The sequence below is a fragment of the Pantherophis guttatus genome, chromosome 6 (genome assembly GCF_059756535.1).
Source record: "Pantherophis guttatus breed Tessera chromosome 6, ASM5975653v1, whole genome shotgun sequence".
In the NCBI taxonomy this organism is placed as follows: domain Eukaryota; kingdom Metazoa; phylum Chordata; class Lepidosauria; order Squamata; family Colubridae; genus Pantherophis; species Pantherophis guttatus.
Genome location: NC_142068.1, coordinates 97,767,332 through 97,782,788, shown reverse-complemented (window position 1 = coordinate 97,782,788; position 15,457 = coordinate 97,767,332). Strand labels below are relative to the sequence as shown.

The following is a 15,457-nucleotide window of genomic DNA, read 5'->3' as shown; positions in this document are numbered from 1 at the left end:
TTGCTGCTGCTGGGTTCACGGAGCAGCCCAGGGAGACAGAACCCAATCCCAGCCAAAATGGATCCTCAATCTCTGTTTTAGATTTAAGCTTTCAATGCCCTTTCTATAAAGAAGGATCTCTCTTAGGGTGTCTGGAAGGGGGTCAGTGTGGACCGAGGGCAGAGCTGGAGGGAAACCAGGCCAAGAGATTGGGAAAGATGCCCAGGAGGGACACAGAAAGCTCCCCTCCCCCTTCTGGGCAGGGCAGTCTTGGGCTTTCCCTATGGTGAGTGTTCCTTCAGACCATTTTGCTAAGAATCTCCCCCTTCAGTTTCCTCGGTCCATCCATTTACAAAGAGAGTGAAGCTGAGGCCATTCGTGTGCTTCACCTGAGGAGCAGCTGCCTGACAATCCTGCAAATCCTGCAATCCTGCACCGGTTGGAAGAGTTGGGGGTGGGGGGCACTGTGTTACTGTGTTCTCCTCCTTTCTCTCCGACTGGTCGCAGTCTGTGTTGACAGGGGGGCAGAGGTTGACCCCGAGGTGCCTTATATGTGGGGTGCCACAGGGGTCGGTCCTCTCGCCCCTTCTGTTCAACATTTATGTAAAGCCACTGGGTGAGATCATCCATGGTTTCGGGGTGAAGTACCATCAGTACGCTGATGACACTCAGCTGTACATCTCTACCCCGGACCACCCCAATGATGGGGTGATGTCCCGGTGCCTGGAGGCCGTGCAGATCTGGATGGGGAGAAACAGACTCAGGCTCAACCCATCCAAGACCGAATGGCTGTGGTTTCCGGTGTCCCAATATAGTCAGTTGGTGCCATCACTGACTATTGGGGGCGAGTCGTTGGCCCCCAAGGAGAGGGCTCGCAACTTGGGTGTACTCCTGGATTCACGGCTGTCTTTAGAAGAGCACTTGACAGCTGTGACCGGGAGGACTTTTCATCAGGTTCGCCTGATCCGCCAGTTGCGTTCCTTTCTAGATTGGGACTCCTTACGTATGGTCACTCATGCCCTTGTCACTTCCCACCTGGACTACTGTAATGCTCTCTACATGGGGCTCCCCTTGAGGAGCACCCGGAGGCTCCAACTGGTGCAGAGTGCGGCCGCGCGGGTGGTTATGGGAGCGACGTGGCACTCCCATGTAACACCTCTCCTGCATGAGCTGCACTGGCTCCCGGTGGTCTTCCGGGTGCGCGACAAGGTTTTGGTTACCACCTTTTGGCCAGTGTCGACTGGCGGCCCCCAGGGGGAGACCCTTCTCTGTGGGGGCGCCTACTATTTGGAATGAGCTCCCCCCGGAGATACGGAGGATCCCGGATCTACGCACCTTCCGCCGCGCCCTCAAGAGTTTCTTATTTCAACAGGCCGGCCTGGCCTAACTCCTCCCTTTTAACTTTTTAAATTGTAAATTTTAAATCTGTCTTAAGTATTGGGGGTGTTTTAATTTGTTCCGGGCCAAATTTATTTAATGTGGTTTTATATTGTTTTTTTTAATTTTGTAATCTATGTGTTTTATTTTTTGGCTGTTCACCGCCCTGAGTCCTTCAGGAGTAGGGCAGTATATAAATTTAATAAAATAAAAAATAAATAAATAAAATAAAATCACCTTCCTTCCCCAGCTGTCTTTAGGCAGGAGGCCCTGACCACAGCGTGATGGACTAAGCCAGAGGTCTTCAAACTTGGCAGCTTTAAGACTTGTGGACTTCAACTCCCAGAATTCTCCAGCCAGCTATGAATTCTGGGAGTTGAAGTCCACAAATCTTAAAGCTGCCGCGTTTGGGGACTCCTGGGCTAAGCTAAGCTGCTGTCCTTCTCCCTCTCTTTCTCAGGCCCAAAGAGAAAGCAGCAGGAAAGGAATTGTCTAGGTGCTGCATTCAGGAGATGGATGGAAGGCAGGAGACAAAGCTCCATCTTCTCCTGGATTGGTGCCTCTGCAGCTGCTTTTAAGTCTCCCTGCGTGCTGAGAAGAATGTGAGGCTGGCAGCAAGGGAGCGTTTTAGCGCTTTAGTCAGCTCTCGTCCCCAAAGAGAGCCACCTGGTGATCAAAATGGAGCGGTACAGATGAAAGAATGAAAAGTTTGGGACACACAAACGGGAACAGGTAGGACTGACCTCTGCTGGGTCCTGGGGCTTTGGTGCCTCTTCTCGCTCCTTCTTGTTCTTCATGTTTTCATGTTTGATGCGCTTTGTGCCCGTCAATTTTATCTTACTCTCCACCTCCTGAGTGATCTCTTGCTTTCGAGGCTTCACCTGAGGCAACGGCTTGTCTTCCTCCCCTTTAATGTATCTTTCATAGGGCAGGATTAATCTAAAGAACAAATCATCAGTCAGTTATGGAGATTCTCACCCACGGGAAGAAACCATGTCTTAGTAGTGGAAACGTCCTGGAAAAACACCAGGACATCCTTTGGGGAGGCCGGGAGGAGGCAGGCCTGCAGCTGCTTTGGGCAGGGAAGGATCTCCAGCTTGGAGGTCCAGGGTGGGGTCACCACGAGCATTAGGAGGGTCCTCCATGTGGCATTAGGGTAGCCAAGGCCAGTTCCATTCCCAATTCCCCCCCAACTCCCCATCCATGGACCCCTCTCTGTCCTGCTCAAAAGGGAATCTGGTTTTTGGTTTTGCTTTGCTTTAAATGAGACGCTCTCCTTTGGTTACATCCTGGATTTCTAAGTCATCAAAGAGGTCTTCCTTTGAAAGAACCCTTTGATGCCATCGTAGTCTACAGTTTTTGGTAAGCATTAAACAATTCTCAATGCTAAGGGAATCCTTAGCAAAGGGGATGGTTTTAAAAACTCGTAAATGACATTCACCCCAACATGATTGTGTACGTGTGTTTGTGTGTGTGTGTGTGTATCTATTTTGTTGCTCCCAATCAGCTGTACACTCACTAGAAAAAAGTCTTAGTATGTCATTAGAGTGCTCTATCTGGGGAAGAGATTTTGGATCTCTTTTGAGCTGGTTCAAAAAATCAAAATGAGATTTTGAGTTGGATCAAATCAGCCCTTAGCAAACAAGCTACTTATTTTTCTGAAGTTTGACCCTTTAAGTCAACCGAATTAAGCTTTTATTTTTAATGCCATTTTGGGTCACTAAATAAAGTTGGTCTACGCATCCATGAGAATTCCCCAACCTGGACCTCCACCTGTAAAAATTGGGGCACTGAATTTTCCATCAGCAGACGAGATATTGGTGTGCTGGAAAACCGAGGAAGGCTGAGGGGATGCAGAGGCAGGCGAGAGACCCCTCTTTACTTAAGGGAAAGCACAAGAGGAGAGAGACCGGGTAGGAACCCCAAGTTTTTATTTTTTTAAAATCCCTGCCTCCTGAATGGTTCTTTTTTAGAAAATAAATCTCAGTGCTATTTTTCCCCCCTCCCCAGTGTGGCTCTTGATTTAAAAAGGACGAGTTCCTTCGCGCTAACGAAAGGGTTACACACACTGGCTATCAGAGTTTCAGCATCTGTGATTAAAGTTTTTATAATGCATTCAATGTGATTAATGAATTACTCATGGTGGGAATAAAATGGGAACTTTTATATAGCAAACATGTTTTTAAAGGCATCTGTGAAAAAAATGTACTTGGCTTTAGAAACAACATTAATCTGTTCAAATATCAGACTGCTTTAATTATAGTTTAATCTATGGATTCAAAGTAAAAAAATGCTTTTGTTCGAATGCAAATTTTGCTTTCTGGGTTGTTCCAGAATCCACTCCAGACTGCGTGGTTTAGATTTAGATGTCCCAATGCAGAGAGAGCTGGGATTCGCGTCTTCACAATGATAGAATTTCATATTTTAATAAAGTGCAGCATAATTGATGTTAAATATAAACCTACTTCATGCTCTATTAGAAACCAGAGTCATTAGCCGAGCATGCTTTGCCAGGGCCAAGTGTGGGAGGAGGCTGCTTTTGAGCCCAGCCTCTGCCCCCCCCCCCCACCTCCAAAGGAGGCCCAGCCCAGGGGAAAAGTCCTCTTCAGATCCCATTACAAACTGAGTTTAAACATGTTACAGCTGCTGGAACTGGGAAACGTTCCCTCTATGCAGGCTTAGCAAAATAGCAGGGACGCTGCCAAATACTTCCCGCGGTAACATTACAGTGACTGTTTATGTAGTGAAACAAGGAGTAAAACAAGGCTGATGGGGGGGGGGGACCGACTGCCCCTCCTGCTCCAGCTCTTCCTGAAGAAGCAAAGGAGAGTTGGCTGGGTTGCTTGCAGAGCAATATTTATCTCTTCTCTGCCATATGTTAAATATTTAAAGAATCAGATTTAGTCAAAACACATTTTTGCAGCAAGATGTGTTAGCACTGCAGAAAAGATTGTTTGATTTGGGTTGCTATGGGAACGTGCAGCCTCTTTGAAATCTGCATATTCGGCTGATAAATCAGCAGCCCAGCAGGGGCCCCAACCTCTGCACCCCCCTCGGGGTTCAGGATCCTCCTTCACAGACCGGTCCAGAAACCTTGCCCCCTGGCCCCCAACAGCCCCCAATTTGGCCCCCAACAGCCCCAGGAAGCCTGCAGCCTCCTTTGTGATCTGGTCATCGCCAAGGGTGGGTGGTAGCATTCCCCCCTGCCCCCAGGGAAAGGCCAAGGGCCCCTTGCCTGGCTGGTCCCAGGTAGCTGCGCATTGGAATGATGGGGAAAGGGTGGAGGCAGCAGGAGGGCAGCTCTGCAGCACCCAGACTTTGCGAGGAAGCTCCGCTCAAAAGGAAGCCTGAGGGAATATACTGACTGATACAACTGAAAGCGCCACGGAGCCCCTCCATGACAACTGTAACTGATGAGGTTTCCAGGGCTAGAATTTCCACTGTTTCTCTCCCCCCACCCTTAATCTCTTTTTTCTCTCTGTTGAAGCCCAACACGGTTACCACAGGATGTGCGATCTTATCATGTCATTATTAGGTGCTGTTACAATACAAGCATAATCCAGTGGATGGGAGACTCAAACCTCCAGCTGCTCTCTTAGTAAAACACAACACCAACATGTATGCGTACACCCACACCCACACCAATATTGCCCAGACAGGAAGAATGCCGCTCTCTGCTTTGCAAATGCAACAGGCCTGAAATGAGCAGCTTGATTAATTTCTGTGTAATTATTGTCACTCAGCTGAAGACTGACATCAACCCCTGTGCAAAATAAAAGGGTCCCCTTCATAACCATAACGAAAATAAGCCAGGAGGGGTTGGTATCCCCCCCAAGACAGCCCCCCTCCCCAACTGGATGTGGACCCAGGGAAGGCCGAAGGTGGACAGAGGCTGGTGGGGCTTTTCCCTCAAGGTTCCTGGGCTGCTTGCCTTGGCGGCCTCTCCCTCCACAGGGCTTCCTCTCCAAACTGTTCTCAGGACACCCCCCCCCCCCCCATTTTCTGCTGCCCTGCATGGCACCACCTCTCTCTTCCCACAGATTCTCACTCCCGTTTTGGCAAGTAGGAATAAGGCAGAGGGGTTCTGGCCACAGGAGAATGGATCAGAGCAAGACTTTCAATTTTATGAGGATTTTTTTTGGGGGGGGGGGCAATATTTGAGGTGATTTGAAATGATGTATTTTTGGCTTCCAATTTTAAATTTGGTAGGAAACTAAGTTTTCCTGGTTCAGCATTTTGGCACTAAAATCTGCTGGTTTTCTGTCTGTACAACAGAGGAGCCCTTCTGTGGGGTCCAAGCCCCAGTGCAGATTTACCAGCATGGAGAACGGTTAGAAAGACTCCAATATTTACTCCCAGGTTGCTCCCAGATTCCATCTGGATATGTGCTTTTACCCATAACAGCATTATAAAGTACAGTTCCTATGTTTAAGTTAATAAAATGTATTATTTAAGGGATAATTGCCGTAACTAGAAAATGTAAACAGCCACACATTAAAAAACAATTTTTCCATAGGTAGCAGATTTTGGAACAGCACGGGGCAATTTTTTCTCCTGCAATAATAAAAGAATAACATTTTCCAGTCCACAGCAGAAACAGTAGGGAAGCCTTTGCTATCAACCGAGCTGCTGATTAAATTCAACGACTATGAAAAGCAAGATTATCCTTTGCAAAAAAAATAATAATCATGGCAACTTCAAAAAAATCCATACAAGCTGATTGAACAAACTGGAACTGCATTAATCCTCACTTAATGCAGCGATAGATGACATTTAATTGCAACAATTTCCCCCTCCCTTTAACGAATAAGGGAAAAAAATCTGTGTAACTGAATGTTGGTTTAAATAATGCAGCTTCTCATCCTGAGTTTTTAGCTTTCAGTATCCCCTGATATAATGAAAAATTCAGCATACGCCTCTGCAGCGGAAGTCAGAGGTCATCAAATCTATTACAGTAATGTAAGTCATCTGGCGTTCTGCCAAGCTTTGGGAAAAGAAAGGAAAGAAAGGAAGGAGAGGGGAGTGGAGGAAAAGGAGGAGGGCACCGTTTCTCTCTTACCTTCTATCTTACAATGAGTTGAATAAGACAGACCAACAGACGAAACCAGGAATACTTATGGGCTGTGTGTGTGTGTGTAATGTGTTTCTTCTTCACTGCCAACAGATCATTTTATGTTTACAAATTCTCTAGGATTTTTCCTCACTTCCACCAAAAGCAGAAACTTCCCATTAAAAAGATGGATTTCACAGCATTTCTAACATGTCTTCATTGCTGGGATTTCATAAACAATGCGGAGATAAAAACACGCAGACCCACTCATGTCATGCTCTCTGGCCAACATGGTTTCTCCTCTTGAAGAGGGCATGTGAATGTGAATGGCTCCTATCCCAATGAATGCTTGTGCCACAAGACTGATCTGGAGTCAAACTCTTCATAGCATGCAGCTCTTTATGGAAACCATAAAGTCATCACCACCACCAACCCCAGCATTGGCCAGCCAGAATCCTTGGGATTTGGGCAGCATATGAGATTAAGTAACAACAGCCACCGCAGCCCCAAAGGAGGCCAGCCAGAAACCATTTTTAAGGCTCTTTGATGAGGGACCAATGCTAGAACTGTGCCAGGAGAGCCTGGCTTCGCAGCATTTCCCATCAGAGGCATTTTAATAGCAGAATGAAAAGTATGACCACAAAGGCCTTTGAGTCACTGGTCAAGCTTCAGCTTCATCCTGGCTTCCAAGGGTTGGGGAAGGCAACTATTTGAATGGGTTATTATGGCCCTTCTAGGCCAATCAGGACTGGAGAAGCAGCGGATTTGCTTCTTAGTCACCAATTAGGGCAGGAGCTGCATCAACTGCAGATCTGGAAGACACTGCCAGTGGTGGTCACTCAGTGGGCCAAAGTCTGACATCTAAATCTCAGCCACCTGTTAAGACCTCTGCTGCAATAACCGGTCCCTGTAGCCTCTTGCATCAAGGAAAAATATATAAACACTAGAATTCAGTATAACAAATGGAAACATGATAAGGCAGAATTTCAACTGCCTCTGGAGGTAATTATTTCTAAGAGACAGAGATAGCCGTATGGACATAAATAATAAATCATTAATTCTCCCCATGGAAATGATCCAAACCCTTAGAAATAGGATTAAAAAAAGCAAAGAAATGTAGGTGTTCATTACTTAGCCATCTGCTTCCTCTAAAGCAGGGGTGTCAAACTCGATTTCATTGAGGGCTGCATCAGGATGGTGTTTGACTTCAGGGGTGGGTGGGCTGGGCATGCCCAGAGTGGGCGTGGCCAGTTTGACATCATTCCTGACGGCGCCTGTGGTGGCCCAAGCACTCTGCCAGTGAAAAACGGGTTCCCGAGCTCCATTTTCGGCTGCTACGGCCTCCTGCAACTCTCTGCCAGTGAAAACGGAGCCCGGGATGGCCATGTGCGGCCCTCCCAAGCTCCGTTTTTACTGGCAGAGGGTTGCAGGAGGCCGGGGCAGCTGAAAATGGAGCTCGGGAACCCGTTTTCACTGGCAGAAGCACCGCAGACTGGTCCTTCGCTGTTTTCAGGACGGCCCCATGGGCCAAATCTAAGTACCCTGCAGGCCGTATCCAGCCCCTGGGCCTTGAGTTTGACACCCCTGCTCTAAAGCATTCTGAAAGGGTACATCTTGTAGATAGGAACAGCAACAAATCGCTCCTTCAGGACTTGTTTTGATCTTATAAAACAGAATCAATTGGGAGATACCAAGTGTTTGATCATTTTCAGCCGGCTGCACATCTTCCCTAATCTAGTGCTTTTAGAGATATTGATTTCAGCAGCAGGTAGCAACCTGATATGAGCTGGAAGCTAAGCAGGATCAGGCCTGTTCAGGGCTTGGATGGGAGACCATCATCCGTTCTCAGAGACTAGTGGATATTGTTTTAAACAGATTGGAAGGTTCTTGGGATACGAGAGTCTGCTTCAAATAATTGCATTCTTCCATCACTAGATATTTAATTTTAATGTTCTTTTTGTACTTATTGGTGAGGGGAGGAGAGAAACATCATTTCAGACTGTTCAATAGTTCTTTTGTTAAAGCATCCATTCCACACATAATTGAAAAGATGTTTGTTCAGTGGTATGCTTGACAGTACAGTTATTTAATCTTAATGATAAAGCCCTGGGGACAGAAATGTAAGTTAGAAAGCTTCTTGTTATTTATCAAAGTGGGACAAATCGCCAAGGCAAAAAAATGATCCTCTAGTTTTTGCTTGCTTGCTGAGGAACTTCAACCCAGAATTCCAGAAATGGCTGGATTTTCCTGGAGACAGGCTCCTTCTCTCAGCTGGCGTCAAAGACCAACCCAGTAGAACTGGAGGCGTGGGCTGATCAATACATCTGTTTTTAGTTAATAGGCTTTTATTGGCCTGCTTTTAGTTACCTAAAGGCACCCCTGCAAGAAGGCTGGAAATGCCTTCACTCAGTAGAGTATCATAGGGCCTCCCTGTTGAAAGATGCAAGGATATTCGATAATAACACTAAAGCATGAGAGTGTTTAAACTCTGCCCTGGTTGGTGCTGTGATATCAGAAAACCATGTTCAACTTCCTAGTTCTTAAAACATTTCTTTAGGAAAAAAGGAGACCAGCCAGCCTGGGCCTGGGCATCAAGAGATCAACACACATCCTGACTCCACTTCTATTCTGCTGAGAGGAGAGGCCAGCAAGCAGGATGGAGAAGGCAGAGGGATCTGCATCCAGAGAGAGGCAAGAGAAGAGGGTCCATTTTCTGCAGAGGATCTACAGCTCCCTCCGGCATTTATATTATTCCTTCCTCATTCCCAATTGCCAAACCATATGAAGTGTTTCATGAAGTGGCAAGGCTGCATTCAAAGGCTGAATTCCTTAGGAGGAAGCGTCAAATCTGGGCGATTTGCTTCAAGTAACAAAGTGCTCTTTCCTCTGAGCCGTTCAGGATGCTGGGCATCTTCACCCAGATCTTTTTCTCGGTAAGAATTTGGAAAGGGTTGCCACCGCTTCCTTCCAGGGAGTTTTTCAATTTCCTATTCCAGAGTTATCTCTAAGACCTTAAATAAACCAACTTTTGATCTGGACATTGCATATTCAGTTCCTTCAGCAAGGAACAATATGTCTTAGTAGTTCTTTCAGGACTCAGTTTCCCTTTTAGCCCAGCTTGGTTGTGTGAATAAAACTGGTTGTCAGAACTGCCATCTCATGCCTGTGCTTTGCATTCGCTAGCTGCCCATCTGCCGTGAACTTTGGGGGCAGGGAGCTGGATGTGAGGAGGGGGAAGGATAACAACTCATCATACCTTCTAGAGCAGTGGTGCCCATGGCCCGGATGCGTCACGTATTGGCCCCGCCCCCGCCTGGTTTAGTGAAGGGGGGAAAAGTCCTGATACATCACGTGATGCCATCGTGACAACGCGGGCTTGACACCTCTGTTCTAGAGACATAACTTCGAGGTCAGACAACTGGGAAAGGCATGTGTCTCCAACTGCCTACTCTACAACTGAAGAGACCATTCCCAAAACATTTTACCTGAATATGATTGGACAATGAGGGATCAGCAATGGGAAGGGACAAACAGGAAAATTTCACTGGGAAACTTTGTTACCCAAACTTCAGTTCTGGCTTTGCTATACTGTAATCCACTTGATCTTTAGTAAAGTAAACCTTTCACATCGAATGGAGTCGAGGATCATTCTTACTTAAGAGACAAAGTTGGAGCAGGACTGACACTGGTTGCTATTTTTCCGCAATCTAAGCATAGAGTTCCTGCTTCACTTGTTGCAAATTCTTAGTGGCTCCTGGCCGACTTTCCCAGGAGTTCACTTGGTGCCCAAACCCTTCACTTCTCCCGGGGTGAGAAGAATGCTGGACACTAGAAGTGGGCACATGGGAAGGCCTCCAGGCTGTGCTGTAAGCTCCCCCCTGCTGCTGTGCAGGGCAAGAAGCCTCTTGCTGAAAGGAAGCTCTTTAGGCCACAAAACCAGTGGAATTCCACTTTGGCTGTGCAGGGAGCCCCAATTTCTCCCTCCTGTCTGCAGATCCCGATCCAAATGTTTAGGATGCTTTAAATATGAACATTGCTAATCAGCCCTGGGGCTTATTCCAGGAAGCAGGCAAAGGAAATAATCTTCCTTGAGTGAGTGCCCCAGATCCACAGAATGCTAGTAGAGAGGAGCTACCAGGTGGGATGGCAGCATTATGCAATAGGATTATGTGGCCGGAAATAAATTTGCCATAGTGCAAAGAAAGGCCATATCTAGTTAAGAATAGAAATATCCAGGTAAGAGAAGGAATTTACAAGCCACTAAGATATATGCAAATAAACTGAGGTTGGGCTTGCATCCTGCAGTCCTAAATCATAATGCGATTGAGATATTTTTCCTTTTGTATGTTCTGTGACCAACCCAACAGGACTTATTCAACAAATCATGAAATTGTGGTTTAGCATGAGGGGTACATCTCTCCAGGCCTGTGCAGACCAAACCTTAAAACTACAAATGGGAGAAACCTATGCAAAAAACCTGGCCCTTCTCCTTGGTCCTTCCAGGAATACAGAGAGGCACCCATGCAGGACAGCTTGACCTGGCCAACCCCAGTAAGTCTTGGTGGAGAAGAGAAACGAAACACCAAACTTTTTCTTGTCTTGGGTTTTAAGGTTATATTGTGAATGTGACTTGAAATTTCCCTCAGAATTCCAATAGGCATCAAGCAATTGAGGTCTGAGGTGCAAATCAACACACTTGATTTTAAACATCAATTTCAGTATTTCAGATTTGACAGATGGCATTTGACAGTTTTCATAAGTTGGCATGCAATGGCACTTAGTATTTGACAAGATTGATAACTGGCGCATAATAGTATTTAATATTTTTGTTTCACTGTGATGAACTGCTGTTTGACAGGATTTGAGAGCTGGCGTGTGACAGCATTTAGCATCTGCTGCTATTATTATTATGGTTGGTCACACAGTCATCCAGATGTCCAGACTGGACTTGGCATTTCTGTCCAACTCTCGAGTTCTTCCCAAGGACCTGAGAGAGGCAAGAAGGGGATGTTTGATGATCTTAAAGGTGTCATCACAGGATGTACGGTAAGTTTTTCTGGGTAAAGCTTGCCTTTTGCAATTGACTGATCGTGATTTTGTTAATGCTATTGATATTCCTATTGATTTCATTTATTAAGTTTGCCATGAGATGCCAATAAATGCTAAGCGCTTAAACCAAATCCAATGTGAGATTTAATGGACAAATGTGCCTATTATAAGTGTAAAAGGCAGAATGAGCCACGTCAAATAGCTAAAAAGTTCAGCTCCATTTGTTTCTTCCCTTCAAAACTTCTGGATATCATTCCCACCTTCCATCCTAGAGCCGTGATGGCGAACCTATGGCACGTGTGCCACAGGTGGCACGCAGAGCCATATCAATGGGCATGCGAGCTCAGCTCTGGCACACATGTGCGTACTGGCCAGCTGATTTTCAGGCCTTCCGGGCCCACTGGAAGTCGGCAAACAGGCTATTTCCGGCCTCCGGAGGGCCTCCAGGGAGATGGAGAAGGCCATTTTCGCCCTCTCCAGGCTCCTAGAAAGGCTCTGGAGCCTGGGGAGGGTGAAAAAACAGGCCTACCAGGCCCCCCCGTGACATCACATGCCTAAAGCAAGGGAAGTGTGTGTGTGTGTCACACACATATGCACAGGGGCGGGGTGCATAGAATTATGGGTGTGGGCACACTCGCACACAACCCCCCTGCACTCCCCCTGCTTTTGGCATGTGATGGCAAAAAGGTTAGCCATCACTGTCCTAGAGGGTGGATGGAGGGGGAAAGGATGGATGGACAGATGGTGAATCACATGCCAGGCCCCCTTTAGTGCAAAGAACAAATCCTTTGGGGTTCCTCTGGACACACACACATCACAGCAAGGACAAACCAAATCAGACGTGTATTAGGTCTAATGGATGAGTTTGGTAGCTATAGAAATTGGTTGATTGACTGATTGATTGAATGAATGAATGAATAAATAATATGGAATTTGCACCATACATTTTTATGTATGTTTTCTCCACAAGAATTAATCCTTGGCTCATTCCAGGCTTGCAGTTTCCATCTTTTAGCAGGATTACACAACAATATTGAAAGTCCATGTAAAACTACAGAATTCATCCCTAAGAAGGCAAAACTTTTTTCTTTGACAGAGTAAATTTTTCCATGTGCTTAGGGAAAGGCCCTAATACAGTCTTAGCTTCAGTATTTAGTTCAAAGTCAATTCCACTATTGTGGTCAGAGGAATCCCAAAGTTTAGGCTTTGGGCAAAAGCTTCATCGTTTGGGACAGAGTCGCGGGTGGCTTCCTTATCCGCCTGCTATGAACATTTTCACCACAACTTTCTTCTTTTCATTGGATCATAGATTTGGTTGAACTAGTTCAAAGAACAAGAGATTGAGCTTGTTTGGGTACAGTAATCTTAAGCGTATGAGACTGAAATGGTTGATCAATGGAGTTCAGAGGTCTAACTACTAATACGTCTCTGCAGGCATGAACATACCTGCTGAGGTAGCTTGGTGCATCTGGGGCTGCTGGGATCTGTCTGGTTGTGCCAGCTCACCTTCACTTAAGGCAAGCGGGGGCAATTATGCCAGCTCTTGGAAAAGGAAATTGCCCATTTTGAAGATCTACTGAGGGTGCCTATTTGAAGCAACAGACTCCTGTTGTGGACCTGGGTCTCTATCCAGACATTTTAACCATCTGCTTCCCACTCTATGAAGGGGAAAAAAAACCTCCCAAGATAGACGATTTGTACAAGGGCTCAGAGCTTTAAAATATAGCTTTTCTTTTCCTTAATTCACAGTTTGTTTAGAAATGTTGAGCTCCCAGATAAATGACAATATTTTCTTTATAATCGGATAGCTGTTATGCTATCTTTAATTCTCTGGGGGAAAAACTCACTGTTTATTCAGGGAAATGAAAGTCAGTTGTCATGTATTTTGCACAGAAGTCAAAGAAAAGGCCCTGGAAGGAACCGCATCTGATTTAATATCATTTATATTATGAGGCAAAGAATAACTCAGGCATTACCAGCTGTCTTTATTTCTTGCTAAACCAGGGATAAACCAAGATGGGCGGAAGCTGTGCAGGATGGCACATCAGGATGCGCTGGGGAGAGGGAACCCACCAGAGCAGCTTCATCCTGCAAAGCAGGCGACCCTCTGATTGGTCTTAGGTGACCCCAGTGGAGAGAATTAAAGCTGCACTATCAACATAATGCCTTGTGCGCTTTGTGAATGTGGAATCTGGACCATAGCAACGGCTCCTCTCTGGAAGAATGCATTTTCTACCTAATAATACGAGGTCATCAACTAAGCTCCGCATTGGCGACAGGAAGGGCAACCGGCCAGTAAACACTCAGCTCCATTCAGTTCCCCAGACTCCACCCCTCAAGGGATTATGGGGTCATTAAAAGAAGAAGATGATGATGATCACCTGTAACCTAAGCTTCTATGTAGAGTACAAATGCACAACAGGCAACAGCTGCTACTGATGCTGAAACCCTTTCAGAGACGGAGCGGGTGGAAGCCAAACTGGGCCGGCAAAGACTTTTTGGTGAAGGGTTTGCACTAACTGAAGACAATCAATAACAGCTGAAGCTGCGGTGATGATTCTGCATTTGCGGACAGTAAAGGATTCCGCAGAAATTTCCACCGAGCAACCTGCACTTACACTCTTTAAGAAGGCCCGCAAAAAGTCCTAATGCATGTCCAGAACAACACTTAGGAAACTTACAGCCGCTGCACTGCCTGGTTTTAAAAATGAAAGTGTTTACTGTCAGGTAGCCACAACAATGCAAACAGGAACAGGCAAACAAAGGTGTTCCAAAAACCACCTTCTTCTGCCTCTCTGGGGGCAGAGCAGAGGCTGCCTCCACAATACAGGCTCTGTGTTTGTGTGTGTTCATAATTTGAGGGTTAAAGATGGCAGAAGGGGAACCAAGAGGAGGCAGGCCTGGAGAGAACAGGCAGTTGGGGGGTGGGTGAGCCCAGGCTGGATAGGCCACGATTTCTCCTCCTTTCTCGTAATTTTGGACAGGAAGCCGATGTTCTTCAGCCTCGGGATTGAACCCACTTGCAGGTCAGGGGCTTCTCCCTCCCTATTCAGAGAATTAAGAAGATGCCAAGTCATGCCTGGCTTCTCACAAAGATGTGGTAACATCTGGGAAGGGTTTCCCTACAAGAGGACGGGGTGCTTTGTCCCCTCCTTCCCAAACAGCTTTCCTGACTCTCCTCCATGGGCTACACATGGCCATCCTGGGGGGTCTTTATCCAGCTCCTCACTGGAGCCAGCCCTTCTTAGCTGGGTGGGTGAGGGTTCAAATACCATATTTTTCAGTGTGTAAGACGCACTCTCCCCAAAAAAGTGGGTGGAAATGCAGCGAATGTTGCCGAAGCACTGCCCACCAGCCAGCCCCCACCCTTTGGCCTCTGTCTCCCAGCAATTTGCTTCCTTGCAGCAAACAGCCTGGTCAGCTTCAGCACAGCCTGATTTATCACAAACAGCTGACTGGAGGTTGGATCGGCCTATCACAATACCAACAATCAGCTGTTCTAGGCTGCAGGCATTGCCACTGCCTGTTGCTGCTGCCCATCGCTGCTGCCACCTATCGCTGCCTCTGTGCACCCCATTTTCGGCCTCTGCACATCCCGTTTTTGGCCCATTCCAGGCGGCAGGGATTGCTGCCGTGGCCGCTGCTGCCTATCCCCAACACCTGGAACGAGCCAAAAATGGGACACACGGAGGCTGAAAAGGGAGTGTGGGGAGACGGTGATAGATAGCAGCAGCAATGGGTGGCGATGGGCAATGGCGATCCCCATAGCCTGGAACAGCTGATAGGCAGTATTCCGGGAGGCTGATCCAACTGTCAATCAGCTGCTTGTGCTAAATCAGGCTGTGCTGAAGCTGACCAGGCTGTTTGCTGCAAGGAGACAAATTGCTGGGAGTCAGAGGCAGATTTTCCCCCCTTGTTTTCCTCCCCAAAAGCTAGATGCATCTTATACTTTGGAGCGCCTTATAGTCCAAAAAATACTGTAATTATTGACCAATCAGTTCT

General features: G+C 46.7%; 1 protein-coding gene and 1 long non-coding RNA gene across 3 annotated transcripts in view; one reads left to right on the top strand and one right to left on the bottom strand.

The window, feature by feature from the left end:
- The window catches only part of ARID5B (AT-rich interaction domain 5B), a 130,527-nt gene that overhangs the window by 2,968 nt on the left and 112,102 nt on the right, over positions 1 to 15,457 (bottom strand). For both annotated transcript variants that reach the window (XM_034435313.3, XM_087872298.1), the window contains one exon: positions 2,100 to 2,295. In XM_034435313.3, the coding sequence (XP_034291204.2) occupies positions 2,100 to 2,295 (196 nt within the window). The remainder of the gene's footprint in view (positions 1 to 2,099; positions 2,296 to 15,457) is intronic.
- LOC148113202 (uncharacterized) lies at positions 1,955 to 13,615 on the top strand. Its single transcript, XR_015728478.1, has 3 exons — positions 1,955 to 2,088; positions 8,964 to 11,452; positions 13,460 to 13,615. It is a non-coding gene; the product is annotated as an uncharacterized LOC148113202 (long non-coding RNA).